At 36.3% G+C, this 26745-nt stretch overlaps 1 protein-coding gene and 1 long non-coding RNA gene across 2 annotated transcripts in view; one reads left to right on the top strand and one right to left on the bottom strand.

Annotated features, from left to right (window-relative positions):
- Window positions 1-1249: 1249 nt before the first annotated feature.
- Window positions 1250-26745, bottom strand: part of LOC135743763 (uncharacterized) — a 97087-nt gene continuing 71591 nt past the window's right edge. Inside the window, exon 3 of the long non-coding RNA XR_010530575.2 lies at window positions 1250-1680. This is a non-coding gene — a long non-coding RNA (uncharacterized lncRNA). The remainder of the gene's footprint in view (window positions 1681-26745) is intronic.
- On the top strand, window positions 4704-12629 carry LOC135743761 (apoptosis regulator BAX). Its single transcript, XM_065261579.2, has 6 exons — window positions 4704-5034; window positions 5890-5938; window positions 6051-6212; window positions 7914-8046; window positions 8747-8851; window positions 11910-12629. Exons 1-6 carry the CDS (start codon window positions 4968-4970, stop codon window positions 12006-12008), a joined length of 615 nt encoding a protein of 204 aa, XP_065117651.1. The 5' UTR covers window positions 4704-4967; the 3' UTR covers window positions 12009-12629.

Below are 26745 nucleotides of genomic sequence, written 5' to 3'. Positions count from 1 at the left end.
GTGCTCTCTAGCGCCTCGCTTTTCTAAGTGCGTGTTGCAACTCCGGTAGCCGTTATGTAATCACTGATCTCCTTGTCCGTTTCAGCTAGTTCACATGTTCTGAATGAAAACGTGTTGGTATGCTAGTGCTTTTTGTCCCTCTCTGCTTTTATAGTTTATCAGTATGGCGGAACCATAGATATGTATAAAGGCTAGATGTGTAATGGCGGAGGCTCTAACGTCATCACCTGGCAGCCATCTTACCACAGGCAGCTCGCTCACTCGTAGCATTGAGTTTTAATGGTACAGGTACGTTTAAATGACCATAACTTGCTCAATTTTCTACCAATTTTCAAAAGGTTTGGTTTCTTACAAACATTATTAACGTGGCTATAATTCTGGATGCTTTAAAATGTTTCATGTTTTTTTTTTTGTATAAGAATACAGTGTCATAGGTACATCTTTGATGTTTATAACAAACCAAACCGTTTGAAAATCGGGAGAAAATTAAGCAAGTTACGGTCATTTAAAAGTACCTGCACCATTCAAACTCAATGCTACGAGTGAAGGAGCTGCCTGCTGTAAGATGGCCGCCAAATGCGAACGTTCCACTCAATTGGCCAGCAGTGCGGGCGAGACATCTAGCCTTTATACATATCTATGGGCGAAACGACATGGAAGCCTCCTTGGTGTACAGCCTGGTACAAATGTGTTTTTGGTCTGTATAGCTAATTTTGCCCTCCATGGCAACTGTGAGGCGGTACATTTTGTAACTCATTGTTTAAATTATATTTAACTGCTTATGCAATGCTTTACCACTGAGCTAAACAGGAGCACAGGACTATCGGAAAACATAATTTCCTTTTAAGATGCCCGTAATTTTCCTTACCACAAAATGAAACCGGTTCATTAGCAAATTGCAGTACTCTGACCACTACCCCCCCCCCATACTTCCTGTGACAATTTTCAACTTAAATTTAAACAGGCTGGTGGATCAACTTGGGTCCCTTTCCTGTGACAATTTTCACCCTAAATTAAAACAGGCTGGCGATCAACTTGGGTCCCTATCCACACATTGTAAAGACCTTTCACAAAGCTGTCCTTGGGATGGTCTGGATAGTTTCTCACAGACATGTTCGAACCATATAATCAAGTGTCATTTAGAGACAAAAAATCATTTGAAGATAACAAGAACAGAGAAACATCTATTTTATTAACCGTCCACAACTTTCACTCCCACAAACCTCAGGGACAGAGGAGACCCACAGCATCGTCTCCAACTTTGTTTATAGCTCAAAGCAGTGTGTGTAAATGCGTGTGATGGTAACAGTTATGGTTGATATTCCTGAGGAAAGGCCACCGTGGGACTGCTAAAACTGGACGTTTTGAAGAAAGAGCTTGAGAGCACATCCTGTGTACACTGAGGAGGATGTTTTTGTATTGGCTGAGGTCACGGATCCAAATTCCAATAATGACTCCAATGATGGGCATCTGTGATCGTAAAGTTGTCTGTTACTATTAATACATTTTCTTTTCTTGTTTGGTCAAACTGTGACCTTTGAGGTTTTTAGTAATGCACATGAAAGTGCTGTCAGAGCTGTTATGCATGGGTACTGCATGCTTACGGTGATGCAGGTCTGCATCATGACCCGATCCCATTACCAGTATTTTCAACTGCTTCATCCATCTCTTGTGACTTTCCTATGAACAACATGCAAAAATGGCATTAAATAAGTACACTGACACTGTTTGGTAATTGCTGTTCAGGGCCGGCCCAAGCCTTTATGCGACCTTAAGCAAAAAACCCTAAGCCCCTCGGTGCCCCCAATACAATTGACTATTGTTAATGCTATTTAAACACTATAAATCTAATCACTATAATCAAATCCATTATCGAGTTTATTAGTTAGCTATGTTTGGGATTAAGGAATGTCTTAACACCACAGCACAGACCACAGAGACACTTGGGAGATTTAGTCAAAAGAGAAAATATAGACCCGAAAAATAAAGAAAATAGTTTTTCTATTAGAATTATTGTTTGCCATTTAACTATTTTTCAAAGAAATGTTTTATTTTAACAGGCTTAGCCTATACCACAACCTATAAAAAACACATTTAAATCCAGACAATTTATAGGTTTAGTGAAGAAAGTGCAAGAAGACAAGTGTATTGTTAACTTGATAAGCATAAAATGTATTCACATGCACACATTTATTCCTAATCATGTCCAAAATGATGCTGAAAACGGCTCAATTACTGTTTCTTATAAATTACATTATATTTTTCGTCTAGTTTGCATCATTGCAACATTACTCAACATTTCTGTCGCTCAAATACTAAATGTTTAGCCACTTATACCGTCTGTTGCACTCTTTCAACTTTAGTTTGAAAATGATGCGGAGTCGACGCCAAAAGAGTCGGTTCTTCGAATCAGCAGTTAATAGGCCTGTTTGACTTCATGCAGCGCCGCAAGAACCGACAAGCGGATGACGTCAAAGTACCGCGAGAACGATTCTAGAAATCAATTCAATTCAATTTCGATTTAAAGAACTTTATTGGCATGATTGTGTCACTTACAATATTGCCATAGCATTATACATAAAACAAGAAACATACAATAACACAGTATTAACAAACATTAGTGCAATTAAGGCTTAAGCTAAGGTGCTGGGTGATGGATGAAGTACTACTGCAAAATAAAATAGAATCAGAGGATATTTACAATATAAAGTAGACTTTGAAATATAAACATATGAAGTATACAAATGTACATTTATGGAGGCAATCATACGATGTCTAATTTCGTCTCGCTCTCGCTGTACTTTGACGTCATCCGCCTGTCAGTTTTAGCGGCGCTGCATGAAGTCGAACAAGCATGAACTGTCGTCGACTCCGTAATTCTTTAATGCTGTTATAAGCTTAAATCCATTTAATGATAGCTGTAATTTCCTTCTTTGATGCTGTCAGATTAAATCCAATAAATGATAGCTGTAATTTCCTTCTTTGATGCTGCCATATTAAATCCATTAAAGGTAGTTGTATGTATAAGGTATTTGCGCAAAATAGTGAATTACATTTTTTAAAACAATACACACGTCTGATTCAGAACACGGTGGCCGTGGTCGGTTTCTCAAACGGAAGGCTGCATCCTCAAGAGGTCGTAGGCTGCTTACGTAAAAAATACGGTCTCATTTCAGGATATTAGCATTAATAAATTTGACACCTTTTGTTTAGTTTATCGTAAATTGTTGTAATATGCATATAACTTGCGAATTAATGCTCAGTTAACTCAAATAAACCAAGTTTGACGACATATGCAGCCTGCAAATGCGACCTCCGGAGGATTCAGCCTTCCGCATGTAAAACGGCCAGTGAAAGTCAAAAAATGAGCGACCCCTCTTGGTAAAATCACAAAAGGCCACACAATCTTTTCTGCTTATTCACATTCATTATTTATCACTGGTGGGACACTCGATCAAGCAAGCCAATCACAATATTCAAGATAGTTAGAAAACTTGATGTTGACATAGTGAACTAAACCCTATAATCTTCATTAGTATGTTTTTTGTTTTATAATTGCAATCTACCTCCTGTATAGCGCATTTAGTAGAGCATTGCAGTAGCAGCGCAAATGGTCAAGGGTTCGAACCCAAAAAACACACAAGACCACTACTTGATATGATGGCATGGTCTCGGTAGATGTTTTGCAGTCTTATAGCGACATCTTATGGTAAATATGGTTCAGTACAAGATAATCTATCTAAAAAATAATAATAGATGATTAACGAGGACATTAAACCACTTCAAATATATTGTATTTCAAATATATTGTAATTTAACAATAAACAAGCAATCAAATAATTTAAAATATACATTCTAATTCAACAGATAAAAACTCTTAGGGGTCTACGACCGTGTGCAAACGTAACACAAGAATTTACTTCTAAGGATTGCTATATTTTTTCCCACAAATCATGTAAATGTACAAATTCTGCATAAAACGAATCTACTTAAATAAATGCATAATGTTTATAATAATAGATACAAATAAATGTACTGCTTATGAATCTAGGCTCCTTATCGAATCACACTATTAATACAGAAGAATATAATTTTCAAAAACATATAGCCTTTTGTTTTTTTCTTCTTATTATTAGAGTTTTTATTTTAAATCTCAAACTGACCCCAAAGCTAATGTGACATATCTGAAAAATATGCTAATTGTATTTCTTTAACCTTTTAACATACTTTCTGACTTTTCCTTAATACTTTTTGACTTGAAGTTACTTTTAGTCATTTTGGAAATTCATAGAAATTAATCTATTAAATAAACAATTTATAGCTATAAAAAAATAAAATTTGTATTTTTTTTTACTAAACATACAAATGTATGTGCTACAAAATATGTTTCCATAGAAATGAATATATTAAATAAAAATGTATTTATATAAAAATAAAAAAAGTTGAAGTTATTTAGGATATATTAAACTATTTGGGGTCAAGCAGGGTTAAGCATCTGATGCCTCTATCTATGCTAGTCGTTTAAGCTGTTTTTTGTTGCTTTTCTTCTTATTTAATTGTAACTTCTTTCATGCACAATAATGCATGTTGTAAATTAGTCATTAACACAAATATAACAAAAGAAATATATAAAAATAACGGGAAAACGACTGTTTGTGGTTTCTCTAGGCACCGTCTGCGCATATGTCATACAGCTCCTGCACTTCCGCATTACTTCCACACTTTTTCAAGCGTTCCTATGGATCGCGGGAGCTGTCGTTAAAGCGTCTAGACAGTTTTAACCTTCACATCATGTTTTTATCATCATAATATCGCGCATTACAAGGACATATAAACCACATCAATCGATTATGTCGACCGATTATGTTTCATTTGTTTTGTAACTATATATTTAGCAGATTCAGAAGTTGTTAAGCTAGTCAGCGAGAGCTATTACTCAGGACTGCGAGAGTTTGCTCGATTAAACCATGGCAGACGCCAACAGCGGAGACAAGACGGATGACAACGAGCCGAGGGGAGCTACAGGTGGTGAAGGTGAGACTTCCAAATGCGATTTAAAACCGATGTGAACCCTCGTCGTTGTGTTTGCTATCGGGTAAACTCTAGTTTGCACACGCTATGACGTCACCGCGAAGAAGGTGACTGAAGAGTGCGGAAGTCTTTGCTTTCATTCAGAAATATCCACGATGTTTTTACATGGGAATGACTAGTTTAAAAGTGAACGATTTAAAATTTTCTCGTGTAAACTGCGTTAATTAGCTTTTCAAAACTTTCGATCGAGTTGGGGTTTGACAATCATGGAACTTCCTGTGACGTCACTACATTCAGTGTGACGTATGTCGGGGTATTTTTCACATGTTTTAGTAAGCAAAAATATTCACGTTGATACCTTTAGTAGCATCAATCATTAATTTGGAAGTACTTAAAATCCCAATTACAATAAAAATTGAATTTTTTGCCTTAATAGAAATGAATGTTGTTTAAACTATGGATCATCTCATCACATCAGATAAACAGGGATTTTTTGATAAAAGAGAAGTGAGATTAAAAGTGTGGTAATAGGGTATTCTGGGTACACCACAAACTTTATGATGAACCTGAGCAGTCAACATCAGAACAGGAAGTTTTTTTCCCAATAGAGGTCAGTGTTCACCACACTCAGGGTTTCCTAAACCAGGCGCCTGGGCACCACAAGAGAGCCTCAGCAAACTTCCAAGGTTCATCAAGTTGATTTAAGTTTAAGCGTTTGAAGTAAAAAAGTTTTAGATCCACTTCACCTCAACCCAGAGATGGAAGGACTTTGTATCCAATACATTTTTTTCAGCTTTTATCTGTAATAAAAAGTGATGTGATTCATGTGAATTATATTTACCTACCATTTTATTTCAGATGTCGTAGATGATGCAATCATTCAGCAAAGCGCAGTTCTACTAAGAGGGTGAGCTGATGGATTTTTGATGCTAGATGCTCTTAACCATTTATGTTGTTGGCATGCATTTGTGTGAATGAATAAGTGAGTTTCTCTTCATGTTACTTTTATTCTTGTGAAGGTATGTTATTGAGAGAATTCAAGTAGAAGACCCCGCCATGCATGTGGGCCACGAGGATCTAGGAGGAAGACCTCATGATGGAGAGGATCCTCAGATCAAAGAGGTTGTTGGTCAGCTGTTGAAGATAGCTGATGATCTGAACAGGAATGCAGAGCTTCAACAGTATGTCCTTTTTGTTTTTTCAAATCTAAATTATTGTAAATATTAAAAAATATAATATTAGTTATTAATCACACTTATATTCTTTTAATCGAGTAGAATTAAATAAATTCAGTCTTAATAATGTACTGCCAGCTGGTTGTTATTGCAGGATAAATACAGACAAGATGATTACTTAAAATATCATATTAAAGTCTTCCAGGAGTCACTTATCTTTGAGTATCATAATAGCTGATATAAAAGTTTGACCTGTCACAGTAATTTCGTCATGCTTTTTACAGCTTGAATGTAACTCTACACCCTTGCCTTATTTAGTACATTTTTATCTATGAATATGCAAATTAGTCCCCACCTATATATATATATATATACACTACACTAACCTAAAGGATTATTAGGAACACCTGTTCAATTTCTCATTCATGCATTATCTAATCAACCAATCACATGGCAGTTGCTTCAATGCATTTAGGGGTGTGGTCCTGGTCAAGACAATCTCCTGAACTCCAAACTGAATGTCAGAATGGGAAAGAAAGGTGATTTAAGCAATTTTGAGCGTGGCATGGTTGTTGGTACCAGACGGGCCGGTCTGAGTATTTCACAATCTGCTCAGTTACTGGGATTTTTATGCACAACCATTTCTAGAGTTTACAGAGAATGGTGTGAAAAGGGAAAACATTCAGTATGTCGCAGTCATGTGGGCGAAATGCCTTGTTGATGCTAGAGGTCAGAGGAGAATGGGCCGACTGATTCATGCTGATGGAAGAGCAAATTTGACTGAAATAACCACTCGTTACAACCAAGGTATGCTGCAAAGCATTTGTGAAGCCACAACACGCACACCTTGAGGCGGATGGGCTACAACAGCAGAAGACATCACCGGGTACCACTCTACTCCACTACAAATAGGAAAAATAGGCTACAATTTGCACAAGCTCACAAAAGTTGGACAGTTGAAGACTGGAAAAATGTTGCCTGGTCTGATGAGTCTCGATTACTCTAGAGACAATTCAGATGGTAGAGTCAGAATTTGGCATAAACAGAATGAGAACATGGATCCATCATGCCTTGTTACCACTGTGCAGGCTGCTGGTGGTGTGTTATGGTGTGGGGGATGTTTTCTTGGCACACTTTAGGCCCCTTATTGCCAATTGGGCTTTGTTTAAATGCCACGGCCTACCTGAGCATTGTTTCTGACCATGTCCATCCCTTTATGACCACCATGTACCCATCCTCTGATGGCTACTTCCAGCAGGATAATGCACCATGTCACAAAGCTCGAATCATTTCAAATTAGTTTCTTGAACATGACAATGAGTTCACTGTACTAAAATGGCCCCCACAGTCACCAGATCTCAACCCAATAGAGCATCTTTGGGATGTGGTGGAACGGGAGCTTCGTGCCCTGGATGTGCATCCCACAAATCCCCATCAACTGCAAGATGCTATCCTATCAATATGGGCCAACATTTCTAAAGAATGCTTTCAGCACCTTCTTGAATCAATGCCACGTAGAATTAAGGCAGTTCTGAAGGCGAAAGGGGGTCAAACACAGTATTAGTTTGGTGTTCCTAATAATCCTTTAGGTGAGTGTATAAACAACAATAAAAACCTGATTTTCACCATGGTGGGACTTTAAAACATTTTGATTCACAGTATGTTCAGTAAAATGTATAGTAAGCTTAACCCTTTATCTCCTAACAGTCTCATCAGCACCGTGCAGGCTAACTGTGCTCAGGACGTCTTCATGACAGTAGCCAGAAGCATCTTTGAAGATGGCATTAACGTGGGACGCATCGTGGCTCTATTTCACCTTGCTTATAGACTCATTTACAAGGTAAATTTAAACTTTTTAAGAGTGTCTTTGCATTTGATGATTTGCTTGGTTTGATTTTTTTAATTGAATGCATACATTTTTAAATGTTGAAAAGGGTCTATGCATTGACGTCACTTTTCCACGTGACCACACCGGAGCTCGCCCTGTTAAGTGGCAAAACATTTAGCAAAATGGCTGGCTTTTCAAGCGGCGGCCACGAAAATGACAGAATAACTGACAATTATCAGCAAAAATTTAATTTAGTTGGACTTGATAGTGACCCTAGCAACTTGTCAACCCACCCGTGGTCAGTGGATGTTGGCATAAACAATCCATTCACTTCTCCTTTCTGTGTTTTTTGCCAGTCTGTAAAACGATAGCTCCAAATTCTTATTAAATCTGTTAGTACAGTATATCGCACAACAGCTTTTTCCCATTTAGATGCGTTTTTCCCATGTTTTTGCTGATTGCACACTGGATACAAATTCTGCCGCTCTGTCTTTTGCCACTCAGTGGGCGTAACCGCAGTCACTTTCGCCGAAGGTGACGTCACGTGCATACCCTCTATTGAGTTCGATACTTTTTTTAGGCACCATATTTTTGTATTATTTATAACACATATACTGATAAAAGTGTATATACCATGCTTTGTGAGATTTAGAAAATGTACGTTTTAATATTGCACACAAATTAAGGACATTATTGCTTTATATTCCCCTAGGCATTGACTCAGAACCACTTTGAAATTGTCAGGAGGATCATTAGCTGGGTTTTACAGTTTATCAGGGAAAACATTTCTGCCTGGATCAGAGCTCAAGGAGGATGGGTAAGTTGCTGTTTTTTCCGGCCACCCATGTGGAACCACACAGGTCGAACCAGACATGGGCCACCACACACATAGATGTGCCCACTCGAGACGGGAAGTGAACAAGCACAGATCCAGACACATCCCGTCCCGTCTAGAACGTGCAGACACGCAAACCCACTGATATCTGATTAATATCAAAAACACAAAATGTGCATGTGTGATTTAAACATAAGCTCATAACATTAACATGTACACACAAAGGCTATATGATCCGAAATTAATATTCACCTGATGGTGGTGTTGACATCATACACAGATTTAAGATTTCTCAATTAAACATTTAAGAATTTTTTGCATCTCAGTGTGTGCTTCAGTAAGATTCATGTGCGCTGCAGAGCCCCACAAGTGTTGGCTGGAGTTCCTGGGGCCACTCAAGTTTAATAGCACACATATGATCATAAAGGAAGCAGTACGTGGGGTGCAGGGTTTAGACTTCAAACGGCATACTGTGGCCCTGAGAACTGGGATATAGTGAACATGTGACAATATTTACTGAACGTAGGGAATGCAAGCATAAACAGACTGGTAAAATGATGTCTAAGCATTTATTACTCATAAGGATTTGGGGATGACGGGAAACCTCCCGTATACAAAAGCATCTTTATAAGTTATAAATAAGGTTGTATTTGTTAACTATTAGTTAATGCATTTGCTAAAATGAACAAACAATGAAAAACACTACAGCATTTATTAAAGGTGCTCTAAGCGAATTGAAGCGTTTTAGACCATAAAACATTTTTTGTTACATACCGGAAACATCTCCTCACTATCTGCTTGCTGCCTGTCCGCTGATCAAACTGTAAAAAAACGCGATCTCTGTAGACAGCCCAGGCTTCACAAACGGCAATATCAACAAATGGCCAAACCTAGCATCACAAAACTAAACAAAGTATTCCAGCCAATAAACGACAAGAAGGATTTGGGGGGGGGGGGGGGGGGGGTTGGGCGCGTTCATGAAAGCACGGAAGGGAGGGGGAGGGGGAGGAGTTAGCTCAAACATCAACAGGAAGTGACGTCGCACATTATTCGCTTAGAGCGCCTTTAATCTTAGTTCATGTTAATTTTGGCATTTATGAATACATTTATAATATCAAGCCGTTGTAACTGTTAACATTAATTAAAGGGGACAGTTCACCCAAAAATTTAAATTCTGTTATCATTTACCCTCATTTATTTTCAAACCTGTATGAATATTTTTGTTCTGCTCAACACAAATGCAGATAGTTTGAAAAATCTTTGTAACCAAGCAGGGGTCTCATTTATAAAACTGTGCGTAGGATTCTTACAAAAAGTCTACGTATGCACACAAAATCCAAAAATGGCATACGCCAAAAAATACTGAGACTTATAAAACAAAGCAATGTTCCCTTTATAAATCACAGATCACCTGCATGTTTGTGTACATGAATCATCCCAAGATCCCACCCTGCACGCCCATTCTCCTATAAAGTTTGTTTTTTGTAGATGACAACCTTTGCATGCTTTATAAATGAGACCCCGGATCTGGGGCACTATTGACTTTAATAGTAGGAAAAAAGAATACTATAGAAGTCAGTGGTACCCCAGATGTTGCTTGGTTACAAACATTTTTCAATTTTTCATTTTTACTTATTTCATGCCTCATGTTACTTCAAACCTCCAAAATTGACTTCCTTTGTACCGTGGAAACTTTTGCAGAAAGTAAAGGCTACTCTTTATAACAAATATATATATATATATATATATATATATATATATATATATATATATATATATATATATATATATATATATATATATATATATATATATATATATTAATAAATATACAACAAAAATTTGACTGGGGCTAAAACTTTCAAAAAAGCACCATACAAATATGTTAATGATAACACTTTAAAATAAGGTTGTATTAGTAAATGCATTAACTAACATGAACAAACCATTTTCAGGATGCATTAATTTTTTTTGTTAATGTCAATACAGATATTCATGTTAATTCATGGTGCATTAAAGGGTTAGTTCTCACCAAAATTAAAATTGTCATCCTAATTACGCACCCTCAAGTTGTTGCAAACCTGTATACATTTCTTTGTTCTGATTAAATGAAGATATTTTTAAGAATCTTTGTAACCAAGCAACATCTGGGGCACCACTGACTTCAATAGTAGTCTTCTGTGCTATTATGGAAGTCAATGGTGCCCCAGATCTGCTTGGTTACAAAAAAATTCAATCTTCATTTGTGTTGAGCAAACAAAAAAAATCATACAGGTTTGAAAACATTTCAGGGTAAATAATATTAGGGTAACTAACAACGGCTATATTATAAATGTATTACTGTGCGTTCACACCGCCACCGGCAAAGTTGTCAAAGTGGCCGGAAGTCACTTATTTTCAAGGAGAGCCGGAGGCGAGCAGTGGCGCGGCACGTTATGGACGGTGTGAGCGTCGAATAGATTTAAAATCAGCTTAGCTTTATTGTAATGAGCTATGACGTGCATCGGGTGCAACCAATCGGAAGGTGGAAACCTCCGCTTGAGAGGATTCCAGAGATTGCATTCGAGCGTCAGAGCATCCACCAAAAAAATTTTATTGCGTCAACGGCAGAGCAGCCAGAGCGTTTATTGACGCTCTCGCTGGCGGCGGTGTGATATAATAAATGCTGTAGTATTGTTCATTGTTGGTTCATGTTAGCTAATGCATTAACTAATAGTTAACAAATACAGCCTTATTATAAAGCATTAGCATGTCATACCAATGTCATACAAGTAGTACATTGCAGTACAAAGCTTTTTGACAGATCAAATTTTTTGGTGCGTTTTGGTCATTTTTGATGATGCAAGCTTGACAGACCCATTCATCTTCACTGAAAGTGCAGAAATTAAATAAGACTGAAAAGTCTTGCAGGCATTGGAATCTATAAATAACTGTTTTTCGTAAATTATATAGCATATTTTACACGTCATGTAAAGTCTTAAATTGTTATAATGTTTAGTCTGAAATAAATGTTTCATACCCGCTTTGTTTTGTGTTGCAGGAAGGAGTTATTCATAGCGTGTCCAGATGGCGTACCGTGTCCTGCATCGCTGCGGTGGCGTTCATCGTAGCCGTTGTTTACTGGAGACGAAGTCGCTAAAAGTAAAAGTGATGTCAGATTCTCAAAGCTTTCAGGTGTGAAAACGCAAAAGCAATACACTGTCTAATTGGTGCGATAAAATGGACCAATCAATCAAGCGTCATGTGGAACAATTATGCGTCATGTAACCTAAAAATGTGTAAATGTTTGCACTCCTTGTTGTGAATTTTGTTTATCTGTCTACTGTTTCTCTGTTAAAATGTTTGTATTTCAGTGCAACTATGTGACGACACATCTCTTGCCTTGATATATTTATTTACAAGCATTTGTAGCTTAATTCAATGGTTTTAATACACAGCACTATTTCTCCATCAGTGCCTTTTATTATGAGGAGTTTTGTAATGTATCAACTTTTTAACGTGCCATGAAAGATGCCGGGCCTACCTCCAATCAACTAAATACACAAGACCACATGTTTACCTTTTGATTTTGTTTTAAATGTCATCAGAAATAGTGAAAGAGAAGCGTACGTGAAAATATGAAATATATTAGACCTGTTTTTACGGGTGTTTAAAAAACAGCTAAAAGGGATTCATTGACTAAGGGATGTTGTGAGATTTAGGGAATATGAACGGTTCTTGCACACAATTCTTGAAATAAATAAGAGGAATTATCGGGAAATGTCTACTTGTATTTTTTCGTCTTGATATGCTTGTAATATATCATCGTCAATATACCAGTATTGTGCTGGAGAGATTGCCCTTATTTATCCATTTTTGCTTTTACACTTATACCAAAGCATGTGTCCAATAAATTACAAGGTTTGTTGACATCTTAAAGGGGACATATTATGTTTAAGTGCTATAATTGGGTCCCCAGTGCTTCTATCAACCCAGAAAATGTCTAAAAGATCAACCCAGTAACTTAATCTCTGCAAGCATGTGAAGAATAGATCATTGAAATTTGGCTCCCCTTGTGATGTCAGAAGGGGATAATACGGACCCTTAATCTGCACTATCCAACCACGGCACTGCCATTTAGTGCAGACATCAGCTCATTTGCATTTTAAAGAACACCCCCATAAGATTCATGCATTGTATGTAAAATCCTTTGAAAGCAATGATGTAATGGCTGTTTCAAGAAAAGAGCAAAATTTAAGATGTCACTGTTATTACTTCCTAAAAGTGCATTTGAAGTTTTCAGAGAAAAGCTCTTAAATTGGCCCAGCGCTGTTTAAGTGTTACATCACATACTTCTCAGAATCCATCAGAGCGGCTTTGAACCCAGTGACACCGAAAGCATTTCGTGGGCAGCAGTAGCAGCAGAAATGACCTGTGGGTGTGTTAGCTCAGCTGTTGGTGAATACTACACAGTCCATCCTCAGCGTGACAAAGAGCAAAGTTTTTAGACCTCAGATTTCGCATGTCGTTATGAACCTTGCCTGCTGTAAACGCTGTATGATCAGCTGGTGTGTTCAGAAGCAAGAAATGGTAAACAGCTGCTGGGTTCAAACTGATCTGATGTGATGCCTTCTTATCCAAACATGGAATATAGATTTGAGCAGAATTGTGAAATAACTTAATAAAGAATCTGAATCAAAATAATCTGGTATAAAGAAATATACAGTGCTCCTGTAGCTCAGTAGTACAATGTTATGTACGCAGCAAAAAATGTGATGGGTATGAACCCAGGGAACACACACATACTGATAAAATGCATATCTTGTAATGCACTCTAACTCGCTTTGGATACCAAATGCATAAATGTATTGTAAATGTAGATTAATTTAGATCAGGGGTTTTCCAGAAGGATCTACAAGGTCCCCAGAAAATTTCAAAGAAAAAAGATAAAGCAAGAATTTTAAAATCAACTATAAAGCCAATTATTTGGAAATTATTATAATACCAAAAGTACTATTTATCCAACGGTTAATTTTTTTAAATACAAAATATATGAAGAGTTTGGTTCCAAAACGCAATAAATTTTGACTAATTTCGGTAAAAACGTGTTTTCTACACCAAGAAAGTGACGAGATGAAAACCACAATTTTGTGTTACAAACTTTCACACTGCATCTTTAAGTTATAATAACATTAAAAAAATCAAACCATAATTTTATTTTCAAAGATTTATTATAAAAACGTATGATTCTTTCCGCAAAATGCAATAAATACATGACAAGTTTTTTTTTCAAAATGCTATAAATCTATTGAATAAATATATAATTGTGCCTATAAATGTGTGACTAGTGGTATAGACTGATTAAAAAAAAATAAACATTAATGGCATTAATCAAAACACTTACTTGTCATATTAATAACACTGTCATTGCTGCTGTCATCCTTGGGACGTCGTCACTGAACGTTTTTCACAGCGATCAGCTGTAAAATGTTTTGGCCCTGATCGATTTTCTTTGACTTCTAGTAAAATAATGGGAAGTTTTGCATAAAATCCCCTGGGGTCAATGTGTTAGCATGACAGAAGCTTGATGCTGTCGGGAGAACAAGCAACAGCCGAATTTTTTTTCTTACGTTTCTTTCCCGCCACAGAAAACCATCACAGGTTTATCAATTCCATCAAAAGTATTATTTTGTTTTTGTTTGTTTGTTGATCACGAAGTACAAAGTAGATGAGGACAACTAGGATTTCGTGTCTATACAAATTGCCGTCATTATTGTTTACAATGCGTGGAATGGTGCGCTGTGATTTGTTGAGCGGATTTATTGCATTCTGCAGAGGAGGAGGACTGGCGTATATCGTGTTTTGGGGAAAAGGGAGAAAAGACGACAGAATAACACGGCGGATATCGGATTTTGTATAACTTGTTTGACTCTGTGGACCCTGTACCGGGTCCAGAATTATCTTATTTTGACTTAATATAAAATATTCCTTTAATTTTTAATGGTCTGTCATGGACCCAGTACCACATATGAGATACTGTTTGAAAGCTTAGACTCTCTACTTTCTGCAGATATGCATCACTTTGAGATATCTTTTACTGTAAGAAAGTTATTTACACTTAATTTACACTATCACCCCCCAACAATTTATTATATGATTTAATATTTACATATTTCATATTTTTCAAGTATTAGTAGTTTGCTCTATAATTAACACATATCCAACAATCGTTGAATGAATAATAAGGTAAAAAATGGTCTTTTGTAAACATATGTGAAACTTGAGTGTGAACTACCTCAGATAGCACAGATAGCCACAAATGATACACCATCTTTTATTTTAGGTCCTACTCTAAACAATGAGTCCATTCACAGCTTTTTCTTTGGTTGTGTGCATAATTAATCCCTTGCTATTTATTATATGTGCAAAACAAAAAATTAATATTTATATGAAAAATGTATTTTCGCACCCTTCAGTAAAATGAGAATAACTTTTGAATGCGACATGCGAAAGAGTTCATTCTTTTTTGTGTGTTTACTGTCTGCTGCTGCTAACAACTGAACTGTCTGCAGTCTGCTAGAGCATCCAGAACCAGAGTTATACACTATCAAAGACAGTATTTACAACATAAAAAAGAAAATTTGGTGTTTCATCATTTGAAAAACAACATAAATAACAAAATTTGTCACAAACAGCAGCTTTTTATGTAACTTCAAAAGGTTTTCTTTAAAATGATATAAAGATTTTGCATTTATTCCACTGTATGTGGTTATGGGAGCACTTCAAATATTTTTAGGCAGAAATTGTATACAAAAAGCGTATTATTCCTCCCATCAGTTGGAGTAAAGTAACTTTTGCATAGATTATGATAGAGAAAAAATTCCTTTTTCCTCTGTAAGCTGACAATTGCTGGAATCAAACAAAACTGTCTGCAGGTTTCGTTACCACTCAGGGCCAGAGTTATACACTTTTAAATACAGACTTTAGAAAAAAAACATCAAAAAGCGCCTATTTGTTTTTGTGTTTATTAGAAGACTGACAACACATACAACCATGTTGAGCACTTTTAACAGTGTTTTATGTAATTTCAAAGGGTTTCCTGTAAAATGATACCAAACTTTTGTATGTGCACCTCTGCATGTGGGTATGAGAAGCTTTTGAAATTGGGTAGGCCAAATCCAGGTAAAAATCCCCAAAATAGCCTCAGAGTGTAAGAGGATAAGAATTGACTTTTTAATACTGATCTAATACAATACTGATTTTTTTTTGGTGGTACCAAATTTTTTTTTTTAATGGCGTTTATTGCGTTTTGGAAACAAACTCTTCATATTTAAATAGATATATTTTTTTAGGATGGGGTCTCTCGCATAGTCCTTGATAACCAATTATGAGGAGTGATGTCTACTGATACTAATTACAGATAGTTGGGTGGTTATACCTTTTATACTTTCTCAAAGGGGACATATCATGAATATCTGACTTTTTCCATGTTTTAGTGCTATAATTGGGTTCCCAGTGCTTCTATCAACCTATCCAATATGAAAAAAAAACAACAACAACCCAGTAACTTAGTTTTGGTAGACCATTCTCTGCAAGCATGTGAAAAAAAAGGTCATTGAAATTTGGCTCCCCTTGTGATGTCAGAAGGGGATAATACCGCCCATTAATCTGCAATATCCAACCACGGCACTGCCATTTAGTGTAGAGGTCAGCTCATTTGCATTTTAAAGGACACACCCAAAACACACTTTTTTACACCTATAAAGTGTCATTTTAACATGCTATAATAAATTATCTATATGGTGTTTTGAGCTACAACTTCACATACACACTCTCGGGACACAAAAGATTTATTTTACATCTTTAAAAAAATCTTGTGAAATGTCCCCTTTAAGTTCATGACGATCAATGACACAATTTTGTAAGAAATGCAAAAAAAAACCTTTATTTCTTTCTGTTTCAACAAATTGTTTTAAAGTTATAAACAAATTCTAAACATTAAAATAGTATTACATTTTATAAATGATTTACATTTAGTTAATTACTGTCAACACTGAACATCAAACTTGTGTCTTGTGATGCTTCTTAAAGGCTTTTTTATAGTGTGAAAAATATGGACTGGCTGATACCGATTATTGCCCGATATATATCAGTGCATCTTTAATAAATACGATTGTGGCTCACAATAATGTACAACATAAACACTGCAAATTACGTTAACGTTTTTGAAAGCGTTTGATTTTTATTATTTTTAAACTAAAGCTTGAAATGACATTATGGACTCTCTGTTACATGAAGCCACATAAAAAAAAAACTAAAACTGTGTCACAGACCTTCTGTGTGACGATGGTATTGATGTGGGTTCTTCTAATCTAAAATCTTTCAAGAACAGAGCTCTGGCTCGTCTCCAGTACACACAGCTGTACAAATGAGACCTGCACCTGAGCAATGCGAGCCCTTGCTCCAGATAAATATGCAGGTGGCTACTAAGCATTACAACATTTCTGGATATGTAAACTGTCCGGTTATGCAATGTGTGTTGTGTGCGACTGGTGTCATGACATGTACTCAATTAAAGGATTCATTTGCCTCGACTGGTAGAGCCTGGAGCTAGCAACACCAAGGTCATGGGTACAATCTCAAGGAACACACAAACTGATAAATGTACCTTGAATGGACTGCGAGGTCTGAGATTTTGTTTTAAAAATTCAGATTTTATAAAGATTTACAAAACAAATATATTACAGACATAATTATTCCCTATAAACATTTAAATATCATTTTTCACTCCATAAGTGAAGTTGGCTATACTGTATCGATAAAAACAATATTGATGAATATTGATGAATATTGATGAGATTTAAGGCAGTTGTTTTGTTTGGAGTTTACATCCCGACCACTACCTAGCATTCTTCTTATCTCTAAACTTAAAAAGGGAAAGAAGTACTTGCATACAAATACGTCACAATTTTTTTCAGGTTTCCATGGGTCCTTGAAATCCTTGAAAGTTTGTGAATCTGGGGGAAAACATTCAAGGCCCTGGGAAGCTTTTGAAAATATACATGCATAGATACAGGTAATTGAAAGTGCTTGAACTTATTTCATGCAAGAAGTTTTCTGGAAAAAATTAATATTATTCCCTGTGTAGTGTAGGATAATATCATAAATATTCTAGACTTTTTAAGCACACGTGCTAAACTGTTGGCTTTAAATGCTTATATCTTCTGTATGCGAATGTTGATTCATACCAAAATGCTTTTTTGCATAGTTGTGTTTGACACATGAAAATGTCTAGGGTTACGTATGTAACTGTTGTTCCCTTAGAAGGGAACGAGACGCTGCGTCTCCCTTGCCATACTTCCTGCGTCCCTGTAACGCCGTCTTTGGCAATATTTCAGATAGTGATATACTTCCTGGCTCCCGCGTCCCCCTGTCTTTGTCGTTAAGCCTCACCATTGGTTAAATTTGATATACACATACGCACTTACCCCTGGAGGCGTCCCCAAAGTGTCACCGAAGCGACGCAGCGTTAGTTCCCTCGAAAGGGAACTGTAACAATGTATCTTAGAAGGTAACACAATGTAACCTTGCTCTCACTTAAAATGTCTCCCCAATTTAGTCCTTGAATTTGAGGGTATTGGACCTGGAAAGTCCTTGAAAGGTCCTTGAATTTGAAGTTAACTAAGATGTGGGAACTGTGTTTTTTGCTACGGTTTGCATATAGTGGTATGTTCCCAATGACAGCTTCCTAAAAATTATAACCTATTATATTCCTAAAATAGGAAATGGCATAATATACCGCCCCGCCTAGCAGTACCGCAACGTATCGCAACACATATCGCGATGCGTACCGTATTGTACGATTTTTACAGTTACACAGCCCTACCATATTACCATATGTTAATATCTCGAAAGCTATATAGTTAAAGTTATAGATAAAATGTCATAGCAAAAAGTCTGGCACATGAATGTTAGCACTTGTGTGCACTCTGACGGGAGTAGATGATCAATAATAAAAAAATAAAACAAAACATAGTTGTTATACAATTTTCTGTTTTTAAATATTCTTCTTCTTAATGAAGTTAATATTGACTTTACGAACACTATTGTATCACATATCGTATTTCTTTTGGAGCCCTAGCAAATGTTTAAAAGCCATATGAACCTGGATTTCTTGAAATCAGTCTTGAGCACAGTTAAAGGAACAGTATGTAGGATTGTGGCCAAAACTGGTATTGCAATCACAAAACGTGTGGCTAAAACTGGTACTGCAATCACACAGCTGGTGGCCAATATACCAAACGACAACATAAACATCAGTTGAGGGCTGCAACTCCACTTTTTAAATGACAATATCCTGGCCGGACCGCTGTTGTGAGTGATATGAGTATTTGAAATGAAAATGATTTCTTAATGTCTAGTGACATTTCAGGGTCATTTAATGATTAATTGATATAAATTTCTTACATACTGTTCCTTTAATATTCAAGGGTTTGGTGTCTTGTGTTCAGACAGGCCACATAAAGAAGAGTAATTTCCTTGAGGAAACTGTCAGAAGGTGTTATGGTCAGGTCTACTTTAAGCTTTAACCTTTCTATCGGTTGGGTGAAATTCTAGTTGTTGATAAAAGGTTATACTTAGCAATGACTCAACGTAAAGCCCCTGTTGAGAGCCACGCTGTTGTTGGAATTGTCTTTATAGACCCTGACCATCACGAGCCATCTCTGACGCAGAGGAGACCCCGCTGGGGAAAGCAAGGGGACGTCTGTGACACCCCAGCTGTGCATCTCTGCAGAAAATGCGTTTAGGTGAACCACCTCATGGCCTGGTAGTAGCACATTTACGATTTACGTGGAATCAGTGATGGAGAACAATTTGTCTACAGTGAAACAGACAGCCTTACACGTTTAGTAACAGGTCAGATCGACTACCTTTAAGTTCACCTGGTGGCTATATTGTGCATTATTTTTTTATTTATTTAACAAAAACAGACTGAGTCAGTCGTAAGAAAAGTTTAAAGTGGTTAAGGACACAATAACTTAAAGCAGCCATATCATGCTTTTAAATCTGTCCTTATATAAACATATAAATCATCTATTTGTGGTCTATATAAAGCGAAACTGCAATGCTTGGGTCTGAATTCCTCATTATTATAGCCCCACAGGCCCCCTTTCTACCCCTTTTCTGATGTGCATCTGAGAGCAACTCATTTTGGTGCTGTCTTTTTAAATGCACGTCATACCCTGCCCTCTCTCCAGGTTGCAGAGGTGACACTCGGTTAAACTCCACCCCGTTCTGCCATTTTTGTAGTTTTATAGCAGAGGTACTGTTATCTAGCGGCACAGAAACTTTTTATTCACTCTTTATTCACAAAATGTCAACAACGGAAGACTTGTCCATCCAGCCTTATATGTTCGCGCCAGAGTCAGAAATGGAGCGAGATGAAAATGAAGACGACGGACCTGCAGAACAACGTCTTCGTATGGAGGTATCGTAATGGTGTGTTAATGCCGGCTGTCTTATTTCAGAATATTAACAATTATAAAGTTGACTATTATTCTTAGTTAATTGTAAGTTGTTGTAATATGCTATAACTTAATCCCGGGTTGATGACCACATCCGACATCCACAGGCTGCAGCCTTCGGATTGAGAAACAGCACTGCTAAACCATGACAACCGTGTACTTTACTGTTTTTAAAGTTATTTACAGCTTACCGAAGTGCTCTGCTCGTCGTCTCCAAAGATAGAAGTAATTGACCCCTCAATCAGACGAAGTCTATCGGCAAATCCTACTTTATACTGGTGGAGGTTGGTGAAATAGTTATCCTTGAAGTGCTTCGCGCACTAAAAAATGACATTTCCGCGAAAAATAAAACTCAACCAGGCACAGGTTCAACAACCGAACATTTTGATTTACTCTCTCGTAACTTCTGCATCCTTGAGCTTGGACTACAATATCGCAGCGAGAAATAAAAAATGGCGGATTGCTCGTAGTGTTGGGCTGGAAGTCGATGTCCTTATTTAGCAGTTCCGCTTCAAATACTGTGACGTAATTGTTCAAAAAACGTAATAGATAATAGAAAAATCAGAACCGGTTGGAAAATATGACCAAAACAGAATATAAAGATATCAACAAAGCACCTGAAGAGACTAATTTCAACTTTTATGTACTTCTAAACACTACAAATATACAACAAAATGCATTTAAGAGCTAAGAAAGTGGATTTAGCATGATATGTCTCCTTTAAAGCGATAATCACGCAAAATATCAAAATCACCCCATGATTTACTCAACCTCAATTAATCCGAGATACATATCTCCATCATCTTTTAGACAAACACATTTGGAGTTATTTTAGCAAATGTCTTTGCTTTTCCAAGCTTATAAAGTGAGAAAACAGGGATCAGGGAACAACTTCTGATTTTGAAGCCCAAAAAAGTCCACAGAAGTAGTCCAGACGGCTCCAAGGGGTTAATAAATGTCTTTTGCGGGTTATCGGTGCATATTATAATATTTATATCGATATTACTATAATAACTTGCTTCGGTAATGACGGCATCTTGGACTCACGCGATTCACTGCGCAACGTACCCATGGCAACTAGTGCTCACCACGAGTCCAAGATGGCAACGTTACCGGAGGCTAATTATTATAGTTTATAACGTTTAAAATCTTGATATTTATTTAAAAAAATCGCATCAACCGACCGTCGGTTCTTGCAGCGCCGCTTGAAGTCGATCAAGCCCATAACAACAACTGCACGCGCGAATTTGAGACTTGATGCTAAACGAATTAAAAGTTAAGAAAGCGCGTTCGGAAGAGAGTAGGAAAAGGAAAAGAGAATCTGACCGCGTTAGGAACCAGAAAAGAGTCCCACTTGGTCGGGCTTTTACTCGTTGGGGTGAGACTGAAGTGATGAAAGAGCAACTACTGAGCAATACAATTTTCTTTTTCTCGCGTGTACACGTAAACGGTTTTGTCAAAACTACAAAGTTTCTGTAGGTGTAAAACTTGTGGGCCAAACATGGTTTCAAGACCTTTGAGTCATCCATCTCATATGTGTGGATTTAGAGATGCTGACCTCAGCAGCAGGTCAGGTGAGGAGGGGGTCGCTGTAGTTTACCTGGTGTGCCCGAACATTGAAGAACAGTGCAGAGACCCTCCTGTTCTTATGACATCATCATGACCTCAATTAACAGCATGAGGTCTGAAAACACGGAATTTAGCCTTTGGCAACTGCGTCTGAGCTCACAGAGGGGGCCAATGGAGACCTTCTCTTATATAACTTTGCTGTTTATTTGTTGCGCTATAGGAGCATTAACATACTGAAATGAGTGAAGTGACACTATAACATTTACAAAGTTAACCCTTAAATGAAGTTACATTTAGTGAATATGTTTAAGTGTAAATACTGGGTAAAAGTTTTACTTAAGAAATCCCCAAAAAGTTAACACAATTTGATCAATTTAAAATAAGTAACTATTAAAGAAGTCTTCTTAAGTCTTAAAGTAAATAAAACGAAACCCTACTGCTTAAAGTCAAAGATTATTTTGTATTGAGTGATGAGATTTTTTGGCAAGGGGCAAAATAATAACCACAAAGTTGTGTCTATGCTGACCTAAAATTATCCTTGGTACTTTAGAGGACTGCATGAACATAAGCAAGAATATTTTTGTCTTGTAGTATATTCACAAAGAATCGAACACAACAAAATATAGATTAAAATTTAGATTTTAGAAAAATAAGATACAGTACTGTGCAAAAGTCTTAGCCACCACTACCAGACTTGTTGTTTTAGAAGTTTTAATGTCTATCCATATTTATTTTTCAATCTATTTTATTAAGATACAAACAGAAAATACAGAAAATATGGACAAAAAAAATTAAGTTTTAACATTGTTCAGGACTAAATGTCTTATTTAGACAAAACACATCTTGAGTGTTTTTGAGCAGAATGAAGTAAAAAGACAAATTTCTTTAAAAATTTACAAATTAGGATTTTTAATTTTATTTAGGTTTAAGAGATCCTGCAGTTTTCTGCTATTGCTCAAGTGGAAGGGGAGTTTACCCTAAATTTAGTGAATATGTTAAAGTGTAAATAATGTTTAAAGGTTTTACTCAAGAAATCCCCAAAAATGTAACACAATTTGACCAACTTAAAATAAGTAGCTATAGTCTTAAAGAAGTCTTCCTAAGTCTTAAAGAAAAGTACAAACAAATAACACAAAACCATACTACTTAAAGTCAAAGATAATTTTTTCACAGGGGCAAAATAATGACCAGAAAGTTGAACATGAACATGTAAGCAAGAATATTTGTGTCCTGTAATATATTAATAGAAGAGTTACACCGCACTCACGATCAATAAGGTGCCAGACAATAAAGATGTCTGCACACTTAAAAGTCTTTATTTTTATTGTCTTGTAGTATATTAACAAACAATGTAACACAACAAAATACAGATAATAAAACTGAAGAATTATATATTTATATATATATGTATATTATATGATTATATGATTTATTTTAGGGATGCACCGATACCGAAACCAGTATCGGTAACGGGCCTGATACCAAGCTCATGTACTGGTACTCACACTCGTAAACATACCCAGATATTAAAGACCGATACCTCATGTGACGTACTTCATGACAAATTTGATTGTCTTGTTGTCTGTGATTTCTTTAGCACTTTGACAGCTTTGTGACAGGCAGGTAAAAATTACATGCATGGCGTCCTTGGTTTTGCCCTTGGAGGTTATTGGACAATTGCCACATGAAAAAAAAGAAAAACATGCATCGGTATCGGCGAGTACCAGTGAAAAAATATCGGTAATCGTACTCGATCCTTAAAAAGTGGTATCGGTGCATCCCTAATTTATTTTTATAAATATAAACTACATACTTTAAAAACCATGGCAAAGAAACTCCTTATAATGAAAAAAACTTTAACAATCATTTTTATTTAATATATTCAGTTTTTCTTGTTGAAGATTTTCTTTTCATGTGCAGGACTAAAGAATGTTAAAGCAACACCAAAGAGTTTTGGCTCTTTGCTCCCCCTACAGGTTAGAAGCGTAATTGTCCATTACCCACTGTCATAAATACTGAGGCATAGCTGGCTCTGATTGGATTGTAGGTCTGCCGTAAAGCAAGTTTTTGTAGTATTCACTCGGACTACAGGACCACTACCCGACGGTTGGAAACTTCTTTAGTGCGGTTTTGGCCGATAGAGGGCTGCAAAGCGAATGTGAAAGTGCCGTTCACCCTGTTTAGAGTGGATGAACCACTGAAACTTTTTTGGAAGCGTTATTTTAAGGTAAAAAAAACTCTTTGGTGTTGCTTTAAAGGATTTAATCTGATCCAACATAAAAAAAACAAGTGCTTCATTTCAAAAGACATTTTGATGGATTGATGCACTTTTTTTTAAGCACTTTAAAAATGGGGCACTATCCAATTAAATTATATTGATCCACCAATAAGATCTTAAACGAAATATGTGTTTGGCCTCAGTCCATATCTACCAGAGCTTGAAACTGTGCAGCTTTGAAACTCGGTTTCTTGATGAACCACTAGAGGTCACCATCAGCCAAAGATATAACTAAACGAAAGCTGGACAACCTGTTACTGGCAGACCACATCAGAGAATCAAAAATCAAATGCTTTCAACTCACTATCAATACCAAACTAAAAGAAAACATCAAATTAAAGTGCATACTTTATTAGTGAAGACAAACATATACATACATTATTAAAAATAAAGGTGCTTCATAATGCCATAGATTAGAAGAACCATATCTGACTGAGAACCTTTAACATCTGAAGAATATTTAAAAAAGTGCATTTTATATATGCATTCATTTATTATGTTTGAACATTTCCAAGGATGTCTTATCGTAAGTAAACCTGGCATGCAAGAGGGCCTTATAAGGATTTGCAATCATAAAAAAATCATTACCCATGAGTCTTTAAAGGCAGCTATTCATGTTTCATTTTTAATTGACAACTGTTTGAGTGTATAAACATAGATGAAACAGAATATGAGAGCGACATTCATGTGCAGGACGACTGTTCTGTGGTCACTCCAAATTCCATTCTGACAGCAAGAGCCCTTTAAGATCGCTGAAGTGCTTCTTCAGCATAGACCTACAGCAATGTGGGTTTTCTTTTTGCTTTCTTTTTCTCTTTTTAAAGGCAAGCGGTTCACAGCAGTTATTCTAGACAAATTATCGACACTGAGAAACCCTTCAACTCCGATGTCCTCAGAGGGGGAACCTTTAACCCTTTGTGGGTCTCTTCACTTCTGAACTGCCACCCCCTACCCCTGCCTCAGCCTCAATAAATATACACAATGGCACGTCCCATCAGATTATCAAGATATTTTGGTGCACAACCTACAGGTAGCACTTATCAAACTGGGTTAAAAAGACAATATGGAGAGAAGAGACAAAAAATGCTGGGTTATTTTTAACAATGTTGCGTCGAAAAGGGACAAACCCAGCCAGCCACTGGATTAAATGAACCCAAAACACTTTCTATATTTGACCCAACAATGGCTTACAACAACCCAGCATTTTGGGTTGAAACCATCCATGGGTTGGTTGGTCCCTTTCTGACCCAACGCCCAACCATGTTTTAGGAAATTCAAATGACAGAAAGTTCTTTTTAAAGGTATAGTTCACCCAAAAATGAAAATTATGTCATTTTACTCATCCTTATGTTGTGTATGTATGAGTTTCTTTATTATGTTGAACACAAAAGAAGATACAGTATTTTGATTAATGACGGTAACAACATTGTCTACCCAGTCTCACAAAATTATGTACCCATAGTCACATAATTTTTTTTATTCTTTTTCGTGATACTGTTACGAATTTCCGCGTTTTCGTGAACGTATCACGAATTTCTGTTTATGTGTCAGTGTCACGTATTGATTACTTATCTTTTCAAACCATTTTCGCTTCGGTTTAGGGTTAGATTTGGTGTTTGCGTTAAGATGTCACTTTAAGTATTGCACTGAAAAATGATTAATTCAATTTACTCAATTTTTTTAAGGTAAGTGGTTGCAATTTATTTAAGCTACATTTAAACAAAAGTTTTTTATTTTATTTTACTTTACTAATCTTTTTTGTTTAAATGTAGCTTAAATAAATTGATTGCAACCACTTACCTTAAAAAATTGAGTAAATTGAAAGAATCATTTTTTTCAGTGCATGGTTTATACGATTTTTTCTGATTTTTTTTTATTTTCTAAATTTTATAACATTGTCGCCTGGCATTAGGGTTAGAGTTGGGCTTGGGTAAGGATGTCATTTTATGTATATCTAACCCTAAACCAAAGCGACAAGAAAATAGGACAAAACAGTTGAGTAACAAATATGTGACAGTGACACATAAACAGAAATTCGTGATATGATCACGAAAAAATGTGGAAATTCGTGACAGTATCACGAAAGAGAATCAAAAAATTACGTGACGATAGGTACGTAACTTCATGTGACTGGGCTGACACTGAAAAAAATATTCATTCAATTTACTACATTTTTAAAGGTAAGTGGTTGCAATCAATTTATTTAAGCTACGTTTCAACAAAAGTTTTAATTTTATTTTATTTTACTAATCCTTTTAGTTTCAATGTAGCTTAAATAAATTGATTGAAACCACTTACCTTAAAAAATTGAGTAAATTGAATGAATTATTTTTTTCAGTGTAGTTGAAGGTTGACTTCCATAGTATTTTTCCTACTATGTAAGTCAATGGGTGCCATCATCTGTGTGGGTAGCATCTTTAATCAAAATGAATTTTCATTTTTGGGTGAAGTGTCCTTCTCAACTGTTTCTCCAAGACAGCATTGATATTATACAGAGATAAATGGAAACTATCTCACACGGGTCC

Source organism: Paramisgurnus dabryanus, chromosome 2, assembly GCF_030506205.2.
Source record: "Paramisgurnus dabryanus chromosome 2, PD_genome_1.1, whole genome shotgun sequence".
In the NCBI taxonomy this organism is placed as follows: Eukaryota; Metazoa; Chordata; class Actinopteri; order Cypriniformes; family Cobitidae; genus Paramisgurnus; species Paramisgurnus dabryanus.
This window is presented reverse-complemented; position numbering and strand designations above follow the sequence as displayed.